Source organism: Canis aureus, chromosome 18, assembly GCF_053574225.1.
Source record: "Canis aureus isolate CA01 chromosome 18, VMU_Caureus_v.1.0, whole genome shotgun sequence".
Taxonomy (NCBI): domain Eukaryota; kingdom Metazoa; phylum Chordata; class Mammalia; order Carnivora; family Canidae; genus Canis; species Canis aureus.
This window is the reverse complement of record NC_135628.1, coordinates 31,704,012-31,727,013: the sequence shown is the minus strand read 5'-3', so window position 1 is coordinate 31,727,013 and position 23,002 is coordinate 31,704,012. Positions and strand designations below refer to the sequence as shown.

Below are 23,002 nucleotides of genomic sequence, written 5' to 3'. Positions count from 1 at the left end.
AGCATTTAAAAGAATCCAATTTCAATATCTGGCTTCTAGTTTCTGAGAATAACCTAGAAAACTTATTTTAATTACACTGATTTTTTTTTTTTTTGCTGTTTTTGTTGTTGTTGTTTATAAAGAAGCTCATGTAAGCACTTTAGAGCTTCTTTCTACTTCATCTGATCTAATGTTTATTCGAGTTGACAGAAAATAGGTAGTGGAAGATGATATTGGTTAGTTAACGAGGCTAAATTAATGACGATTGATTTCAGTATATACTTGTGATATTAAAAGTACATTGTTTCTGCTGGAAAGAATAAATTTATTTTGCTATGTCTTGCCTATTAATAAAATATCTTGTAAAAGAGTGATGGTCACTAGATTTTGTGAGTAGTAAATGAAAAAATACTATGATTTCTATTCTTTGTTAACCAGCTTTTCCTCTATAGTAGATCCTCATTCTGTATTTAAAAAAAAAAAAAAAAAAAAAAAGAGGGAGTGGTTCTGCAAACAGTTGGTTTGGATGTTTAAGTACACAGCGAGTGTGTTTGTGTGAGTAGTAGTAGTAGTAGAAGTAATAGCATAGTAGCAGTACTTCACGATACTTAGAAGGGAAAAACATCTGGTTGAAACAGGCTATTCTGAAATATAGCATCTGCACTGGTTACTTTTATATGGTTGATGCTCAATGTTTTTATGTATAATAATCTGGCTGTTGTATTCAAATAACATTATTTCTAGGTACATCAAGCTGCTTATTTTATTAATTAATATTAAATGAGTCGATGTAATGATATTATGATTATGCTTGGACTTACCCTGGCATTGGTCCATTCCCAGAAAGACTGTAAACCTGACGAGGATTTAGTAGATATTGGAATTTTCTATAAATTCTATAAAGATGAAAACATGGGAAGACAAGAAAAAGAAATTTAGTGATACTCCCCAATTTTTAAATAAGTAGCACCTCTTAATCTTTTAATTATATGCATGGTTGTAACTAAATATATTTGATAAAATTTAGACTGGTAATATTAGAAGTATTCAATAAGAACTTATGGTTCTTTGAAAAAGAGGCTTAGTAGCCATTATAAAAGGCAATAAAGCTTAGAAATTAGAAATAATGATATTTGCATTCTAAACATGCATACGCATTTAGAATATTCTTTATCATGCTTTTGAATATTATTTAGCTAATTAGATTTCAAATATATTTTTTAAAAATATCAGAATTAAATTACTTACATACCTTCTCCTAATTGATCCTTGTGAAGTTAACAGGTTATTGGGTCAATCTAATCAAGATGAAAACTATCCCACATATAAAATGGAACTGTGCATGTTGTATGTATGTATGCAATCAGAGACTGTGACCTCATCTGCTTAATTATTTCACATAAGCAATCATCTGATAAGTCAGTTCACACAATTGCTAAACTATTTCAACAAGCACATATTAAATAATTCATTTTTTTCTAAAAGAAATCAATCATTGTACAACAAATGCAACACAAATATTTCTAAGTAGATACACATCCTATATTGGTATTCTTAGACGAGATATTAAAAATGAAGGAATATATTTAGTTTTTAAAAGTTAGTTTTTAATCAATGTAAAAATATTACCATATATTTTACAAGTACATTCATACTATCTTTACTGATAGAAACTGCCCAAATTTACTACATAGTATCTGTTATATCACCTGACTCCCAAAACTGCAATAACCTCACATTCTAGGTTTCTATTAACTATATGAGCTACTGTCTCAAGAAAGTTCATGAGTCATGCTCTGTACTTCTTTTTCCGCAGCACCTGACCCTGATTGGAGAACAGTCCTGCCACCTTCTAACAGTAATGTCTATTAAACTTGGCAATTATATCTCACTGCCTTTGCTCAGGCTTTCAAGCTCTCTCATTAGCTCTATAAAATTCTTACCTATCCAGCACTCTTACATAGTGCTGGTTAAGTTATTTATCCTAAAAGATGTTTTATTATATTTAAAATAGGTTATACCTTGTCTTTTCACCTTCTTTTTCCTTAAACTTTAAGCTCAGGGATTATTTCCTGGTTCCCTAAAAAACACTACACCCTTTCACAAATCCTTCTTTCCTTCAGCTGGAAAACATCTACTTACATCAACTCAAAAGCTACCTCTTGTCCAAAGACTTCTCAGTCTTCAGATAGCCATTTCTTCTTCTGAACTTCCACAGCACCTTTATTTTAAACATTTCTAGTTTAGCATTCACCTTGTGATTTGTGGTATCTGCTTGTGAGTTTGGATTCATTCAGATGTTGCTGTTTGAATGAATGAACACTACGTGAACATGTTTACACCTGTTGACCAGTATGGGAAACTTGGTGTGAATATATAATTTTGTAACCTTTTGCTACTTATCTAACATATCAACGTCAGGAAACACAAATATTTTCAAAGGAAATCTTGAATGGAATATCATTTTTTGTGAAAGATGACTTTTACTCATTCAGAAAGATTTACATTGCACTCTTAATAGATTTCCTTCACAAGTATACATATTTACATTTCCTTTGATTGGTCCCTATTTATGTATAAAGAACAAAACATATATGGGTGTACATATAAAAGTACTCAAGTATCATCCCTCCCCCCCATTAAGTTTAATTTACTTATGACTTTAGTGTTTCTATGTTTGTTTGTTTTTTTTTTCTTAATGGGAGGAGGGAAAGTCAGATATTCGGTATGGGTCATCCTGCATGATCCATGTTCTTATTCAAAGGGAATGTTTTCCTTTTGAAAATATACCTTTTCTTTCTTTCTCTTGATACTTCATTTGTCTCTAAATTCCAACATGAATTTAATTCTTATCTAATTCTGTGTGAAGACTTTACTTTTTTCCTAAATATCCATAACATATAAAGTGGACAGACTATACATAGTAAAGGAGAAAATAATTTTAGCATTATTATGAAATTACTATTTTTGTATCTGTAAAAGTGAAGCAACTATTCCCTTAAATAAAACAATATAAATATTTCTAATTAAGCCACTAATTATTTAAAATAATTTCTATCATGTTTAGCACAATAAAAAATATGCAACTCTATGTTAACAAAGGAAAAAAATTCTAAGCAGAAATAATATTTTGTTGATTGGAAAATGAATAGTAATATTCATTTCATTGAAAAAGCTGTGAAGTTAGATAGTAGGGAAGGAAATTATAAAATTCCACTTATCATGAAAACATTTCAACTTTCAATTTCATTATTTGATGAACCACAATGGAAATTTCTGCTTTATTATCATAGTGTTTATATGAATGCTTTTATTTGTTCATTTTTGGAATGAGATTAGTAAAGATTTCTAGAAGTTATTAAAGCAAGTGCAACTGCATTTTTCTGACACCTCTTTTTAAAAGGACATAAAATTTACTCTTCAGTGTTGCGATTTTCTAATTTTTTTAAATCTTATGATTTAATCACTAATTTACTACAAAAATGGAAATTTTGTGTTGTCTGCCAATATATTGTGATACCTGATAATACAGCTCATTATAATTCAGATTAAATATATTGTGCTTCTCCAGGATATACAGCATCATATACTCCAAAAACACACATGCAGAAAATCATTATAATGTAATTTGTCTAGAAGCTGGACATAAATTCTGTTCCTCACTACTGAATGATGAATTACTTGAAGTCACCATGTTGACCATTTAGAGAACCAATTTTAATGCAACAGTATTTATGGAGCCATGTTGTATGCAAAGCTCTTTGCTAAGGTCTAGGTGCAATAGGTAGGGTAAAGAGAATTCAGATACCCAAGCTATGATAATGCAAAGGCCATTATTATATTAATATTTGAACAGTAAAAATAAGGAGAGATCCTATCAATATATTACATATAGATGTAGAATTATTTATTTCACATTATAATTGTAAACCATAGGGAAAAATGTTTTAAAATGTTTTTATCTTGTAATTTTAGTTTATCTTTTTACATACAGATGACACGGAAAATACACTGATTTCTAAAAACATACCGCTCTCCTTGCTTCCCACCACTTTTGGGGTTCACGAAAACTAAAAGCGGATGAGTACCAGGAACAGGAGTAATCTAGAAGAAAAGTTGGATAGATGGACACATTATTCCCATTATGTCTGAAGAGAACGCTTGTTATTTATAATTCATGAAATACCAATTAACTTCAAGAATATGTCTCTTAAATTCTGTAATATGGATGGATAGACAGATCTATTTAGCAACTCAATCCCTGTGCTTTGACTATGTACATTAATAGGCATACTCATTCCACAAAGAGAGGTAGGGTCTAGTTAGGTATAGGGCAGATAGGAAGGCAGCTATAAAGACAGATTGGTGTTTGAATAGCCATGAGACAAAAACAAAAGGTACGATTTGTGGGGCAGCCAGAATAAAGCAGAATATGGTGGGGAGAAAAAGATTAGAAGAAAGAGATAAGATGATAGAGGCCCTGACTTTACAGATGACACCTACTTTAGAGCTTTGTGACAATTGTGGAATCCATCTACCCAATGACTTGTCAATTAGAATCTCAATAATATGGTTTGAAGTCTCTTTCAGCCTAACTGTCCCCCTCTGCACAATGTTTCCTCAATGTATTCTTTCCCTGCATGGAGAGTAGAGGACAAGTTATTTGAGTCTCTTTGCTAAACAGGAATTCATAAATTGACTGTGCTCCTACTCTGAGTCATGCACTGCTTTTGTCACTACTGATTTCTTGATTGAACAAGAAAAAAATGTCTGTCCTAGTGGAGCTTATATTCTAGTAGAGAAATAGTCAAAAAAACAAACACATATACAGTTAGCAATGAAACATGCCATGAAAGGAAATAAATTTTTTAAATGATAGCTCTTTTTTGGTGTGAGGAGGAAAAGTTGGTTTTGATAGGATGGTAGGGAAGAACTCTGACATTTTACCTGAATTTAATGTTAATAGATAGACTCTTAAATACAAGTGTTCTTATTCAATCTACCACCATCTAAAAACAGTTTGACAAAAAATATTTAGTAACAAAGTATACAACTACTGGAGCCCTCTTAAGATTAAGTTGAAAAGTTCTATATCAGTTTGTTTTTTAAATGTAGATTAAAGGTATCCTTTATTGCTATGATTTTTTCTCTTTGAAAGTACTCTTAAATATGTAATTAAAAACAACCATTTAACCATATGATGTCCTTTCTTCCTGTTTGTTTAAACAACATAAAATATTCTTCTAATATATTTTCCTCCAATCTTAGGTGAAATGTAATTTTTCTAATAAGAATATAGGCACTAGGGAAATATTAAAATCTTCATATTAGTTATAGAAGAAACCTTAGTAAAATATTCTTAATTTTTCTACTCTTATTCTACTTGTCATTATAGCCTATTGTCTGTTTTACCTTCCTCTGTAAAGAGAACAAAGGTTCCTTGTTCCTAGTTTGGTTCTAATTCAGTTAGGAAGTAAGACAGATTTGTAGTAACATCCCAGTTCTCTCCGGAACCAAATGTGCTCAGTCAATTAATATATAGAAAGTACCTACTAGGTTCAGCTACTGACTTGTAATGTCTGCACTTCTCCCCTCATTTAAAAGCTAAAATAAAGAAACACCAAAACATAACTTGATCTAAAGACTTGTAATTCAAATTTCTTTATTTTTTCATATAATTATAAAATCAGATAGAACGCCTGAAGTTTGCACTTGCAAAAAGAGTAATGTTAACACATGTGGATTTTAGTTGATTTTTGCACTTAATTTGAATTGTTATTCCTTATTTTTAAAGAAAGGTAAGAATCTCAAGGTAAGTAAAGGTTTCTGAGGAAAACATTAAATCTGAACCCAAACTCACATTAGGATGATCTTTCCTAAACTCAACATTCAGCTTATCATTCAATTAAAATAGATTATATTAAATTCACACTGGGTTCAATATTTACAATTTATTTGAAAATATGCTTTGGAATGCCTTTCAGAAATACATATTTACTAGAATATTTAAAGGCATCATAATTATTTATCAAATAAAGGCCAATCCATGGAGCCCCTGGGTGACTCAGTCAGTTAAGCATCTGCCTTTGGCTCAGGTTATGGTCTCAGCGTCCTGGGATCAAGCCCCACATCTGGCTCCTTGATTGTCCTTCGCCTTCTGCTCCTTTCCTGGCTCCTGTTCTATTTCTCTAAATAAATAAATAAAATATTGAAAAAAAAGGAAGAAAAGAGGAAAGAAAGAAAGAAAGAAAGAAAGAAAGAAAGAAAGAAAGAAAGAAAGAAAGAAAAAAAGAAATCCAGCCAGCCAACCAGCCAGCCAATCCAGCAGAGTAAATTTGGGAGCCATAAGGCCAAAGATGGAATTTTTTTAATTTGACAGCATGAAACCTGCAGTATCACATAGTCATTTTCAAGTCTGTCAACCTAAAAATAAACAGCTACTTTGTGCGCCAATACTCCTGAAGGAAGGAGAAACGACTTATTGTTGAAGACTGCTACTATCACTTACTCTTCATATTCCTCTTTACAGTTAGTAAAAGAACCCTGAGCAAAGGGTAACTTTGAAAGATTGGCCCCTCCCATCACAACTGTATCTTGGAAGCTGTTGCTATTCTTTGCAGAATTTAAATACGGATTTCTTTTAAATACCTTTAAGAAGGTGTGACTTTTGGTGTCTTGCCATATAAAAACGCAAATAAATAGTCTAAGTAGAAAAAATGTGTCTATATTTTGTCTATTTGTCTATAATTGGAAATTTCTATGGACTGAATTGTGTTTCCCCAAATTTTATGTTGAAATCCTATTCCCCAGTGTGATAGTATTTGAAGACAGGGAAGCAAGGAATGTTAGATGAAGTCATGAGAGTGGGAGCTTCAGATAGTAGCAGTGCCCTGATAAAAGAAAGATCTATCCCTGCATCTGTGCACCACAAAAAGAAGGTCATGTGAGAGATGACTGCCACCTTTAAGCCAAGAGAATAGAACTCATAAGAAAATTTAACCCGTCACCTTGATCTTGAGCTTTCCAGCCTTGAGAACTGTGATAAATAAATACCTGTTGTTTAAGCCACCCATCTATAATAATTTATGCTTATAGCCCAATTTGACTACTACAGAAGTGTTTTATGAAAACTCAAGATATGCTCTTTAAACAGGAAGAGTGAGAACTTCTAGTCATCTTCTTCTGGATACCAGCATGAAATTCAATATTTTAAGGACCAGCCGTCATCTTTGATAATGAGGTGGCCTTGAAGATACCACAAATGGAGGACAGGAAAGAGCACCAACCCTGATAAAAATCTGGAACTGTCTTATTAGCCCTATTTCTAGAGATCTACTTCTGGACTTTATTTAAATGAGAGAAAAATTTATGGCTATCTTGTCTAAACCAATGTTATGTTTTGTTTTTGTTGTTTCCCTGTTACATGCTGCAGAACCTAATTGTAACTGGTATGAAGCTCAAGACCCACAAGGGCACAGAATTGAACACAGATGGAACCAGGCATAGAAATTTTATACTTCATCAAACTGGAAAATAATTCTAGACCCTGAGTGAAGAACAAAAACTTAATACCAAAATCCCCAAAGAGAATCTGTATTTCATTTTATTTTACTTTATGTTATTCTCCTTACTGAGTAGGGGCATAATCATTTTCAGTTAATCCTTTTGTAACCTAAAGAGTCTGAGATAAGGGAAAAATACATAGGCATTACTAGATGTGATATTTCAATTATTTAATTCAATCTATTTAATTCTAGATTTTGTTTTTCAGAGAGGTCAAAACCAGGTAAGAACTAACTTACAGAACTCAGTCTAGCAGAGCTAATTTTTATTATAATGTAAATCACATATATCTAAAATAACAAGTAGGTTAAAAGAATACAAAGTTTCCTTGGTTTCTTAAATTTGGTATATCTGATTTTGATGAAAAAAGTTTTATGGAAATATCCAACAATATTTGTTTATATTCTGAAGTGATATTTTTATTTGTATAATTTAAAACAATTTCAAATTTACAGAGAAAGTTAAAAGGACTGTTCAGATAACATTTTTTCCCTGAACCTCTTGAAACTAAGATGCCAAAATGTCATTTTTTATCACTCCTGTTTACTTTAGGATAGCCTATATATAGGAACATTCTCTTACATAAACACAGCACAACTATCAAAACCAGAAAGTTAACACGATTCTGTACTCCCTGCTCTTGTTATAAGTCATTACTGGGACAACTAGTAAAACTTGCATAGGACCCAGTAATTAAATAACAGTAATAAATCAATCATATGTTCAAGTTTACTAATTCTCTTTGAACTATATCTAATGTAGTCTTTACTGTGATGAATTTTCTATTTTTATTTCATATAAAATTTTGAAATAAGATGTAAAATCCTGTCATTTTGAACATGACTTACTGCCATCCTTAAATATTATACCCTTTTTGTTACAGCTTTTGGTGGAATGGGAGGGAAAGCTAAAACATACATAAAAACATTTGTCTGCCTAAACCTATTTGTATTTGGAAGTAAATATCTACACAGCTTTTGAAATAATCTGAAGTGGAACAGTATATAAGACAGATGAAGAGCAAGTTGCTCTGCTTGAGGCATAAAAAAACTGGCTTTGGGTCTCAGTTTAACAATCCTTAATCTATACATTCTCTCTCGGTAATCTCATTTTATCTGATAGTTTTAAGTGCTGCCAATATGCCTTTCACATCCAAATTTATATCTATCCTTTGCCCTGAATTCTAGATTCACATATCTGTCTGTCTACCTAAAATCTCCATTTAGATGTCTAACAGCAACAGAAATTTCTCTCCAAAACCTATTTGTCCAGACCCTTCTTTATCTTCATCAATGGCAACTTCATCATTTCAGGTGAATGGGCCAAATATCTTTAGAGATGTCCCTAGTTTCTCTCTTTCTAATAAACCCTATCTCCAATCTATCAGCACATCCTGTTGGTTCTGTCTTCAAAATATGTGGATAATCCATCTCTTTACCTCCCTTTCTCTACACTGAATATGCCCCCATCCTATAAACCCTAAATAACTGGGGGCCATTACCAGACTTGACTCTATGCTCCCTAACAATCTAACCTCAACAAGGGTAAGCCTTTCAACATTTAAGTCGGGATCATGTTGTATCTCACCATCTCTCTCAGATGGAAAATAAGAGTTCTTATATAGGCCTTGAACGCTCTGTAGTATCTAGTTCCCATTACTTCTCTAAAGTACTCTTCCTCATGCTTCAACCATGCAGTTGTTCTTGTTGATCCAAGAACTTACTAGGCATGCCCCTATCTCAGTGCTGCCCATCACCTAGATATCCATAGACCAAAGGCCTCAACTAAGTCTTTAATCAAATATCACATTATAATGAGGCCCAATCTGACCATGTTACTTAAAATTAGAGACAACTCTCTCAGTCCTGCCACTTACTACTGAGCTTCAAAAAAATGAGCTCCATTTTTTTCCTTATTATTTACAATCTAGCACATCATAAGTTGGGAACAGGAACTCAGTTTAAAGGTTGTTATATTAAAGTGTAGAATAATAACTATGGACTTAGAGAGTTAAAATGACAATGAAGAGCTTATTATGGAAGAGCTAAGCTGCTTGAGGATCCTAAAGTCATCAAGGGGCACACACATGTACACACATATACTTGCACACACACATACATCAATCAAATAAAAGGAATTAATTGTATACAGATATTATATAGTTGTATATAGTACACATGGTGACATACAGAGATAGAGATATAGATAGATAGATGATAGATAGATAGATAGATAGATAGATAGATAGATAGATAGATTTAAAGTCTTGGTGAGCATTAGAATGAGATATTGCAAATAAGTAAGACAATAAGAATAGGGAGAAGCAGCTGTGGTAGGGGATGGCACTGGCTCAGTTTTATGTGTTTAAGTATAAAGGCTCCTTCTTTTTTCTAGTGTAAAGAGTACTACAAACTAGACTTTTTTGATCGTCAAGTGACCCTTTTATTTGTAAATCCTTCTCAGAGAATAATTAGGGACAAGGTAACTTCAGTTTAATACAGTTTACACGATGGTTCTATTTCACTTGTTTTTTCACATGTGAATAGTCATCTTCATTTTTACATCTTGTACATGTTAGAAACTGTAGTTTCAATTACATTTGATCATATGTATTAAGTGTAAACCTATGGTGCGAGCAGTGACAAAGACAGAGTGCCTAACCACCTCTATTTGAAGTCCCTTAGGACCTGGGTTAATTAATGAGACTCATCCTAAGGTTATACATGATCTATTACTTCCTCTAATTAGAAATAATAATCCTGATCATTATGCTGGTTAGCTGGAAAGAAGTAAGATGAATGTGCTTAACTATGATTAATAGTCTTAAGCAGTGTAGATCTCCTCTGTCACGGACTTATATGCAAACCAGGCTGCAACTCAATGCTTTTCATGGTATACATTTTTTAAAACACACAAAAAAATTAATTTTATGGCATATCTTTTTACCTGTCCTGATAAAGAATGACCACTTTATTATTTTAAAGTTGATTATTAGATCAAAATTTATTTATTTTTGTACTTTGTATTAGTTATCCAATAATTTATTCTCTTACCATTTTTACATTTTCCTCAAAACTATGTGAATACATATGGGTATCATATTTCAGTCCATTCTGCTGAGGTGAAACAGATTATTGCACATGACTATAAACCAATATTTAAAATTCAAAAAAATGATGATGATAATAATCAGAGTATTTCTTTACTGCTCTTTTATAAGGGCTGATGTCTATCCTGTGCTTACTAACAACTTTACCAGATAAATTCATATGCAAAAGGAAGTTACAAAAAAGTTATTATCTGGTTTGAGAGATATAATACATTTACAGAGAAAAGCAAGCGGTCAGAACAAAGTGATCAGAAAGTTAGGTTTTTATGCCTGTTAAACTTTTTTTAACCAAAAAGACCCAGTATTGTAGGAGTAAAACCCATACACTCAGAGTTAGATGGTCATCACTAAACTTTGGCTTTACCACGGACTTCACTGTGAGGCTCTGGGAATAACTTTACCTATGAACATTTCGAAAGTGGTGACAATAATGCTATTTATTATAATTTATTGAGAGAAGTAAGAATATTTATCTCACTTGCTTGTTGAGAAGATTCACTTATTTATTGGCATAAAATACTACCATGGTGTCTAGCATATACTATTTAACAAATGGTACATGTTTCCCTTCCATTTCATACATGGCTCGAGAAGTGTTGAGCCATGTGTGAAGTGTACCTGGATTTTAAAATTCAATGGAATGCAGAGTGACTAAAGATTTAACTAATCAATATTTGCAACTGAAGTACTAAATTTATAAATGTTGATTTTTTTCTCTAAAAATTTTATAGGATCACTTAATTTGTGCCATCATTTCAAAAATATTTCTATTCGCAATGTGTTTTATTAGATCAAAACAAATAAGTAATCTGGTTATCAATATTTAAGAAATTATTATTAAACTTTCAATAAGATACTCAAAACAATAAAGAAACATGCATTTAGGCAACTGCTATGTGCTCTGAACTCTGCTTCCAAATTAAGGGAGATAAGACACATAATCCATAGTATCATAGGTAAAATAATAAATGAAAATGAAATATAAAGTTATGTATATTAAAGGTAAGTATGTGACAAAATATATTTTTCTTTGATAAGTGGTTGGTAAATTTCCTGGAGAACATGAAACTTGAAGCATATTGTTAAAGAAGGAAAGGAAAATTAGAAGAGAGAAATGTAAAAGTTAAAAACACAAAAATAAAATCAAACACAATTTCATTGATTCAGGCAACTTCACTGATTGTTTTTATGTTGGAGTGAAGAACAGATGCAAATCAAAGCAATACACACAATCTACAGTGTGTCTTAAAATGCAGACTGAAAAAATCTTACTCCTGATGTCAGAGATTCTAGGTATATTGTAGAGAATTTTAAAGTACTGCAAATATGATTTTGAGCTACCTATGTTTATTTAAAGTAGAAACATATACGGGGTTTCAATTTTGAATTAAAACTTCAGAAGATATGGATAAATCCTAATAAATCCTTTATTTTACTATTTACGTAGGAACAAAGGTATCCACAACATGAAATTCATTTTATTTTTTCTAGACATTTTTTTACAACTAAATTGACTCTTCTAAGTATATAAACAACATATATGGAGAAAATAAAATATAAATAAGTAATATATATGCACATAACAAATGTGTATATTTAGTGATTTTGCAAAACCTTTAGATTGGCAAAAGATTTCTTACCAATTTGAGTTCAAATGCACATATCATCAGAAGTGATTAATGTAATTGGAGTGTCACTCTGTCAATCACATATAAAACTGACATCTTGATAAATTAATAAGGATCTTTCTGGAGTCCTCTGCTGAGCTAATCTCCACATTAAATAAATATGTTGATAGCTGAACATAGAAGAGCATAAAAGTAAGAAATATGAAAGCTACTCAAATTTGGATTTAAAAAGTCATACCTGTAAGCCTTGCCCATCCACCGTCACAGAGTTGGCTCTTTGCATTTTGTTCTTATCTATCACTTTGTTTGACTGCTGGGAACCACCTTTTTCCTTTTTCACTGTTGCTTGTCTTTCCTGTGAGGAGGAAATCTTTTTTAAGAATGTTGTTTTACTAAAAAGGGCAACACATAGAAAACTTTTGTGGCTATAAACTAGGGCCCACATTCCTAATTTGGAGTTCCTATTGAATACTAAGAAAGCTATTGCTTTCAACTGGCTTAGTCCATGTGATAGATGCATAATAAAAATATCAATTAAAGAGACTATGAGAAAGAAAACCAGATGGCATTCCCCCTTTGTGCCCAATTAGGACTGTTCATCATACATTATCAAGAACCACTAAAGCTAATTATTTTCATAAGGAGTGGCACAAATAAATAATATGGAGCTATAAAAGATTTGGTATTGAGCACTAAAAATAATGCTTATAAATACAGGTAATATTGAAAATGCACACATCATGAACTTTTAAACTGCTATTTATATCCAGGATGACATACAACTTAAAATACATGTTCCATCCCAGTTAATTCTTTTGTTCACAGTGGAAACACTTCATACAGTTGTCTCCTTCTTGTTTCTGGTTTCCTCTCCTCTCACTCTCCCTTCCATCCAACCCAATGAACTTTTTTCACCATTTATCCACCAAATCTGCTCTTCTTAAAATCATCAATGATCTTTTCATGGGTTGGCCTTCCTCTTTTCCACTTTTTTAGCAGAATTTGACAGAATTGACCTCTGTCTTCCCTCTTAAACACTGGCCTCAGTAGGCTTCTGGACACAGCTTTGTCTCACTCATAACTCTCTTCTTACGTCACTAACTGCTTCCTCAGAGGCTCTTCCATTGGTTCTTCCTCCAGATGTATGGTCCATAACATTTAACCTCTTCCTTGAACACTTCATCTTCACTCTCTACACTCACTCCCTAGGTACCTTCATGAAATCTTCAGACTCTGAATTTCAACTTCATGAGGAGGACTTCTAAATTTATAGTTTCTGCTCATGTTTCTCCCTTGAAATTTAACTCCTATACACAAATGCCCTTTCTATCTTTCCACGAGTGTCTAAAATACACATTCATCCTAAAACCGCCAATTTTTTTTTTAACATTTCCTGCCCACCCTTCTTAAAAACAATCCCAAACTGAATGATGACTCACCATCTCCATCATTACATACTTTAGGCCTATCTTCTTCTTTGCTGGGATTATCATAACCATCAGGTAATGGGTCAATCTGCTTTGATCTTTGTCTCCCTATAGTCAGGTCTCTATACAACAGCCACATTTGTGGATGTATGTCCAGCTACCCCTCTATACAACAGCCACTATTTGTGGATGTATGTCCAGCTACCCCTACCTCCTCATTAATCCTTGATCACAACAAGCATGCTCTTAATTCAGAGCTTTTGCAATCACTCTTCACTCTGCTGGAAAGCTCTTTCCTGTATATTTGTTGAGCTTGCTCCTCACTTTAGGCTCCTGTTCAAATGTCAGGTAGATTTCTCGATTCTCTTTAGCCTCTTTTTATAGAAACATAAATAAATAAATAAATAAATAAATAAATAAATAAATAAATAAATAAAAAATAAAATGTTATGTATAATTTCCTACAACTTGAAATGTTTTCTATTTAATTAGTTTAATGCTGGTCTTTCCCCACTTTAGTCAAAACTCCACACAAGAAAGTACTTTGCTTCACTGTTCTACATCAGATCCTAAAGTACCTGACAAAAGTCAGGATAAGTGAATAGAGAAGTAAATGAATTAACATAAAAAATTAAGTTCCTGAAGTATTGTATTGAGAGGGATTCTTGGGTCATGTCTAGATTTGGTATGAAAAGTTATTCTGATCCAATAACACTCTCTGCCATGTGTGCTTAAATACTTGCGTGACATATTTTCTGGTCCCTATATTTGCTTTATAGAGCATCATTTCAACTTCTGTAATTTTGGAACATATTTTAAGTGGACTTAAAACCAAAGTCGGTTTTTTTTGTTGTTGTTGTTGTTTTGGTTGTTGTTGTTGTTGTTGTTGTTTTGTCTTTTTAGTAGGCTCAATGCCCAGAATAGAGCCTAACACGGGATTTAAACTCACACCATGAAATAGTATCAGACACCTAACTGACTGAGCCACCCAGGTGCCCCCGCGTAAAGTTCTTTTTAAGGACCAGATGAATCAGAAAACTTCTCAGACCAAAAATGATGCTAATAAATATAGTCCGTTCACCTTGAAATTTCATGGTGTAAAATCACTGAATATATTTTTGTGTGGCTAAAAATGGATGGTGTAATAAGATTCCTGAAATTCACTTTCTTTGGAGAACGACATACTTTCATTTAAGCATAATTTCTGGCAAAAATATTGATTTTTTTAAAGATAGATCATTCTTTCTAAACTTGCAAATTATAACTTTGTCCAAAGAGTGTTAAGAGTATAATGCATAGAATAAGTGGATTATAGGCTGAGGTTTGGAGTCAGAAAGCCTGAGCTGAATCCCATCTCTGCTATTTAAATATTATGTAACCTTAGAGAACTTAACTCTTATTCAAAAATGGAGATAGCAATACCTATTTCTCATAGTTGTGTAAAGTTTATGAAAAAAATACATTAATTCCTAACATTGTGCCTATATTAGAATATGTGCTCAATAAATGAAAGTTATTATGAATAATGAAGTGTGGCTCTCCCATTAGGGTGCTCATTAGTATTACAATTATGCAAAGTGTTCATTATATTTCTAAGTGCATATACATGAAAAAATTACACTTAGTTATACTTAAGTATATGTTTAAATAAATAAGGCTCAATATTTACAAGTAAAAATCCATAACTTGTATTAACCATTCAAAAATGTAATACTTGTGGAAAGTATGGGAATAATTTCTTTCTAGATTCTTGGATGCAGGAATATAAGACATGGTAACAATATTCCATAAAAATCTACAGTGTAGAAGAAAAACATTATCTCAGGTATCTTATATTCCATCATACGTTATATACCTTGTATAATGCCATATAATCCAACAATCGCTATTTGGAATTTAATTCCTAAAATGTTTAGGTTACAAGAATTAAGTAAATATAAGTTGGCTGGTAACATTAAAACTGGATATTTATGACCAAATTATTTATATATATAGTGCTGGAAATTTAAGACATGTAAGTATATGTCTGTAAAGAGCTACCAAATATCTGTTAACATGATTGTATTCTTTGCTATGCTCATAGCTAGGAGAATTCCTTTGCTGGTAAGAATCTCCAACTAGCAGAAAGCAGTTGATTAAGTAGCTTCATGACTCTCATGGGAGTCATCTTCCTGAGTAAATTGGAGTAAACAAATGGTTTATAGAAACCTTTATAAAATGTAAAAACAAAATTTTAAAACCTAAATTGAATGTTCAACCTAGGTTTTATTTTTGATATCTAAAATTATAAGAGAGAAGTATATAACAAGTTAATAGAAAAAATCCTGAATACATCCTGAAGTTATTGAAAAGTTTCGGGAAGAGATCACCAACCTGAGTTTGCATCATTATTAAAACTAAAGTTGCTCCCTGGTCAACAGAGGGGTAGTGCTTACACCCTCACTTTTTGTTTCATTTTTTTGTTTGTTTTTGGACTCTAAACCACAAAATAAATGTGTGAATTGTATCATATGATATAGATAATAATAATAAATGTTTGTTTAAACACACACACACACACAAAGAAAACCAGGTGGTTCTTTGGCTGGGGGAAGTATGCCTACTGGGTGGAATTCGTGGAATTAATCAAGGCTGACAATTTTAAATAGGAGAAACATGTAGGTATTTAGTTTTTCCCAGAGTTTTCTTTTTATTACACGCATTTGTTTTATTTTTATTTCAAAATTGAATAGAGGTCTCTCTAGATATTTACTATACTTAAGCATCATAAGTTCACAGGATAGTTGGATATTTTTTTCCTATTTCAAGAAGAAAGTCTTTATGTCTTTCATATTTTACATGAAAGACAGGAAGGCGGAAGCAGCTGCATCCTTGGAAGATCTGTGGTCCGCAAAAATTTCACTAGCCTGTTTGGGGGGTTAATTAGCTGCTTGGCAGAGCTCTATGATGATATTTAAGAGACTCATTCCCAGTGTTGATGTTATTGAAAAGTTTTAGGAAGAGATCACCAACTTGATTTTGCATCATTATTAAGGATAAAATTGCTCTCTGATAATAGGGGGCAGTGTTCACCACTTCACCTTCCACTTTTTTTTTAAGTTTTTGGATTCTAAACCACATAATAAATTACCTTATTATAATTAAGGCAAATTTTGTTCTGCCAGATAAATTATCCCAGATATAAAAAGAGTTGGAAAATTATTGCTATAATCAATAGGAATTATTCAAACACTGAAAAGAGCTACTCTAACCAAAATTTAAAAAAATTGAAAATCTAACTATGAAATATAAAATATAGTTATTGATATTTCAGCATTTTCAAATATCAGCCATTTGTGTTTGCTGTGCAGACATTTTAAATATATAATTTAATGTTTTGTGATCCTTAGACTTTATAAGTAGCACAACAGATCTTAACTGGGGAATACATTGTAGCAGAATTCCAAAAGCATAATCACCATAATTAAAGAAGAAGAAAAGCTGAAAAGGCCATTCACAGAAAACAGAAAGATGAAATAAATGACACAAAAAAAACCTCACTTTAAATATGTGCTCCAAAAATAATTTTTTTTAATATCATGCTGATTCTCAAAGGTAGGGTATTTGTGCATTGCTGAAAACTGCTTTCACAAAAGGGATGTTTACCACAATACTTCAGCCTGCTGTTATCGATCACTCGCAAATGACAAGCAGCAAGTGATGATTACCTCAAGCACAGGGTTTTCTTTTTTGTGTCCAATCTCAGCATGAGAGATAAGCAGCAGCAAAGCATTTTGATTGGTACAAGGCCACAAAAGGATGGGGAGGGGCTGCATTGCTGTGAAGTATCCTTCACTTGAGTCCTGGAACTCGCTTTATCTGCTCCAGCACCACTTACTTGCCTGAATGGAGACTTAGCACTTTCTTGCCACTGGAGCTACACCACAAGAAGTTCCCAGAAACTCTACATTTTGAACCCACGGTAACACTTGGGTATTCCTAGTATAAAAGATCTTACTGAAGCAGAAGTGTCACCAAATTCATAATGTTTATAAGGGTTATGGGCTCTAAGAAAGCAAGGCTGACAGTTGCAAAGCTGCACTTTTAATTATTGTGACCTTATTGGGAAATTGGAGTAGTTTCCTGCTGGGAGAAACTAATTCATTTGGGAAAGAGCAAAGGCTCTAAGTCTACTAGAAATCCTCGGAAGTTGCAGCAAAATTCATTATTGCTGAGGAGCAAAGTAGTCTTGATTAATATATATATATATATGTATTTTTTAACATAAATAATTGATATAAAAATTTTCATTTCTCTTTTATTTTTTTATTTTATTTTTTTTTCATTTCTCTTTTAATTTAGTTAAGTAAGTGCTTACTAAAAACAAATTACTTTGGACAAAGTCATGAGTATGGGCTTAGAGGCCAAATCCCAGCTTTGTCTCTTATCTGCCGAGCAAACTTGGGCAAGTTATTTATTAGCTCCAAGACTCCACTTAATTCATCCATAAAATGAGAAGATCTGTGTGATGATAAACTGCGAAAACGTAGATAAAGATACCAGCATAAAATAAGCACTCAGTAAATGGCAGGGATTCTTAAAATATAAAATAGATACTTTGTTATATTTTATTAAGTTTCATATGTATGCAGCTTAGATCACACTAGTTAAAGATGGGTGTTATGAAGAAGTACTTAACTTACTTTGTAGTACTTTATGTGTCTACTGCATCACCGTAACTGGGGATAAGTGGTGCAATGATCCAGGTTGGGTCTTTTGGGGCAGATGGGAAGCAAAAAATGAGACAGAATGAAAGCTAGTCTAAAGTATCTGGAAGCACTACTCAGCCCCTAAACTTAGAGGTACAATTTGCAACTTAATCCACAAGTCCTGAGGTTCACACATCACAACTGATGTGAATATTTTCTCTTAGGATAATTTCATACTGGGTATAAACCACTTAAAAGATTTCTGTTCAAGAAATCCTGATTGGAATAAATGAAATTTAGGAATGTGAAGGCCCTTGTCAAAATCTTTTACTTTGGGCTGTTTACCAGTATTATGGTAGTGACTTTATAAAAGTATGTGTGTGCATAGGTACCTCATCTTCACTCACTCTTCATTCCCTTTGTAACCACCATCACTGACACAGTAAGCCAAAGGTTAAAAGCAAAGAGGTAGATCTCTTATATATACATACTCATCATGTCTTTTGATCAGTTGAGTTAAATGCTCAACATAGTGATTTCTATGAGTCCCCCATCAGTTTATGCTAGTTCCAAGTAAAATTTGTTATCTTATTATTATATTATGTATTTTTATTATTACTCAAACCATTGAACTGTGAGTGTAAAATGAGTTGTCTCCATGAAAATTAACTTGCATGTTTTGGAAAGACACAATAATACAAGATATGTGTGTGTGTGTGTGTGTGTGTGTGTTTGTAAATGCATGGATTTGTGTGTGTGTGTCTTTATGTAGGAGTAGTCAAGTTGGGTTTGGACGTGACAACTATAAAAGCTTTGAAAATTAATAAAAACTGAGAGTTACTTTACACTCAAATTGTTTTACACATGACCTTGAGTTTCTGTTATAATTTTTAAAAATTGACTTTATACTCAAGTTGTTTTACATATGGCCTTGAGTTTCTGTTATAGTTTTTAAAAATTGAAAGTAATTGAAGACAATTATTTTCATTAATAAATGAATATCTTTTCATGAAATAAGGAATGCTATCCTTATACCTTAAAATAAAATTGTAACTGAAAATTTTCATGGGTGTTAAGACTGTTATATATGAAAAAACGGCTATATACTATTTCCAAACAGTACATGCATATGTCCTCATAGAAAAGCCTTGAAACCTATGTCAGGAGTGTAACCCATAAATATATGTTTACATATTTTAAGTAAAATGTTTACATATCTCTATATCTTTCTATAAGTTCCCTCACATACATATTAACTACATGTTCAATTAACTAACAAGCCATAGTTCCTAATGATGGAACATAGGATTCTTGTGCATGCACTCATATGTATATATGTGTTTGTGTGTGTGTGTGTGTGTGTGTGTGTGTGTTCACACACTTACCAGTGTATATATTCATACATGGGCTTAAGAAAAATTTTGGAACAATGTAGCTGAAGAAAACTTACATGATGATTTCAGAGGATGGTGACAAGTCTAAGTTAATATAAACCAATATATCTTGCCAGAAAAAGTTTAAAAAGCAGTGTAGGAAGACTTTTAATTACTTTATAGGAGAAGAAATATTTTTTTTAACAAATCAGAAAAGTGTATTATTAAAACTGCAATTTTGGTCTCTTTATTCTATCTATATGATACAGATTTTACAGTTGGATATGGGAAACCTATGGAGACTAACAAATCTAATGAGAAAAGTTTAAATCTCAAATACAGCTTCACACAATGGGCTATGATAGGGGCAAACATAAACTCTGATGCCTGAATATACAAAATCAATTCTATTAAAGTTAAACAATTAAAATAGGTGATAAACTTTTTAAGTACCTTTGTTGATTGAGTGTGTAATTCAACATTTCTATTTTATAATAACTACCAAAATAATGGTATCAGTGACCTTAAAACATACAAAAATAATTAAATATTTCTCTTAGATTAGATATCTCCAGTGTATTTTTAAGTATATCTCTGGTTACAAAATGAAATTTTAAAAAGTTTCATGAGGCAGTCTACACTAATTGGAAAACTTTTTTAGGGGGGAGGGGAGAGAGGTTATTATATTTTTGTGGAATTACGTTTTCCTTTAAATAAATCATATTCTAATATAGTATTCATATGTTATAAATAATTTTCCCGAAGCAAGCAGATTCAGATTATAAATTTAAGGGAAACAATACCATCTGAGCATATCCTTTTTATCTTTAGATAAAAACAACTGAATAGGATAGGGCCACAGAAAAATTGGAGGAGTTGTTTCGTTAATGCAAAGGTAAAGCTATAGCTTTAGTGAAAATAAATGGTGTGGCAATGCCTATATTTATTTTTGAAATAGAAGTCATTTATTCTGTCACTATGTTTTATTCCAATGACTTTCTATATAATGTCATATGCTAAGTGATAAATGCAGATACACTCTTTTTAAAGTGATGGGCATTTGAAATTGATCAAGTGTTTCTCAACCTACTATCACTGAAAACTACATTTTAATGGTACAGAGGATTTAACTGTTTGGGCTTTTTGTAAGGTATCTACATTTTAACTTGAAAAACAGGAATGATGCTCTTCTGATACACAGGGCAAAACTCTTTGCAAAGTAACTTTTATTTTTCTCTGTATACTTGGTTTACATAACTTTTTGCTTTCCTAATGTTTTACAAAGGTAGGCTGGAACCGTTTCAAGGCTATCTCATTATGAAAAGAAAAAGGTTCCAATTTCAAATATCAAATATGAGATTAAATAAACTATGCAAACTGATATTAGTAGGTCACTGATATAGCCCCAAATGTTCTTTGTAAAAATATAAGACCTATAATTCCAAGGGTGAAAACCTTTTTTGCTTACGCACCTCAGGGACTGAAACTCCTGAAGTGGGCAGAGTCTGCTGAAAAAAGAGAAGTTCATATTAAAGCTGAAAAAACCAAAGTCAAACTGAAAACAAATGCCAGTGAAGGTTCTTATATCACTATTCTCCTGTGAAGTAAGTGATTAAATAAAAAATGCATTTCTCTGTCATATTTTTTCTGCTTAATTTCATTAGATGCATGAATAAATATATTTTCACAAAATAAGTAATTGGTCCAATGCAATGAGTGGGTTCGATTGTGAATTACTTATCCAAATTGCAATTTCATCCACCCAAAGCTGATTGATCAACATCCTTGGTTGGCTTCACAGACCTCTCTGAAACAACACAAATCTATTACATTTATATTTTGCAGTAAGACCTCATCTCCAAGTTCCATTATCTTTCATCAACCATTCCTACTAATTTATTAAGTTGCCCATTTACCAGGCCCACTTTTCCATTTTCCAGTCCAACTCTCATTCCTTCCTAAAAATACTCAGTGTCTTTTTGATGGAGACATAGCTTATGGTGTTGGTTTTATTTTGTGTTTTTTTCTGGAAATAAGAAAAAAAATATTCCATTAGTATCAGTAAAAAGTAAAATATTATTAAATAAGTAGAAAAATTTTACTGGAGAGTAATTAGGAAAAAATGAGGAAGTTAAATACACTGAAGCTGGTCTTCATGACAGTGCATCTTCAATAATTCACCACCCCTCCTTTCCTGAGCCACAGTGGAAAGCTTTTTTTCTAGCAAAAAACAGAAAAAAAAGGTTACCAAATTCCAAAAGTCTATGTCCTATGGGTCTCAGAACAAATTTGGAAAATTTTTGACGACTCACACGCATAATACCAGACAAAGTTTTCCTATTGTGGGGTGTGTGTGTGGTGAAGGGAGGTTCGAAAATTGGATATGAAACTAAGAATTTTAGACATTTATGTGTCTCTGAAAAGGAGGGAGTGGCCAGCATTTCATTTCCTCCCCAGGACTGAGCTATGTGAAGGCAACTCTAAATGGATCTCCAAGGTGGGTCTGAACAATCTGAGAACACAGATATAGTTCACTCCCATATATACTGTATATAGTTATTGAAGAAGCAGGCAATTTCACAGCTACTCAGCACAGAGATGGACTAAAAGGATCCAATGCACCCAAAAGTGGATCGGAAGAAGGGTCTAGGGCACCACTAGAGAAAATTAAAATGTCCGAGAATACACCTCTATTTAGAAGATATTTTTATAATATAAGTAAAAAAAAAATGTTGCAGCTGCAGATTTTTCATCAAAAGAAGTCATCAAGTCTGGGAGGATGAACTTGGGTTAACTATCCCATTAACAGGAGAACCCTATGGAAGTAATTGCTACTTCTCTGATGGATTTAAAATAGATTTAATAGAACTTTCCCTGAAGCTTTCTGAGTTCAGTAATATTCTTGACTTTTGAATCAAAGTCAGTCTACATAAAACCTGGGGCAATGGAGTGGTGGGAAAAACATGCTAGCCTCAGTCTAGCTCACCTCAAAAATTTTTTTCAGCTTTCCTATTTTTCTTTCTCATATCTTCATCTAAGTTTATATCTGAATAAACATTTGAAGGCATGAATGCAGTTCTTCTATCTTTATTATAATAGATAAAGGTTTGCTCTCCTTCCAATCCAAATTAAGTGACTTATCCTATGATCCCCTATCCTATCCTATGCCGTGGCCCCAGGAAGATCCCAGAGACTCTCAAGCAAGCATACTAGGATGCCCATCAAGCTGTCTCCA

General features: G+C 32.5%; 1 protein-coding gene across 8 annotated transcripts in view; it reads right to left on the bottom strand.

Annotated features, from left to right (window-relative positions):
• Positions 1 to 23,002, bottom strand: part of DGKB (diacylglycerol kinase beta) — a 695,680-nt gene that overhangs the window by 430,664 nt on the left and 242,014 nt on the right. For 4 of the 8 annotated variants that reach the window (XM_077856714.1, XM_077856707.1, XM_077856710.1 and 1 more), the window contains 4 exons: positions 21,240 to 21,275; positions 12,518 to 12,634; positions 4,010 to 4,083; positions 801 to 875 (listed from right to left, as the gene is read on the bottom strand). In XM_077856714.1, coding sequence (XP_077712840.1) covers positions 801 to 875; positions 4,010 to 4,083; positions 12,518 to 12,634; positions 21,240 to 21,275 — 302 coding nt within the window. The remainder of the gene's footprint in view (positions 1 to 800; positions 876 to 4,009; positions 4,084 to 12,517; positions 12,635 to 21,239; positions 21,276 to 23,002) is intronic. The other 4 variants (XM_077856709.1, XM_077856711.1, XM_077856712.1 and 1 more) reach the window with 2 other exon arrangements.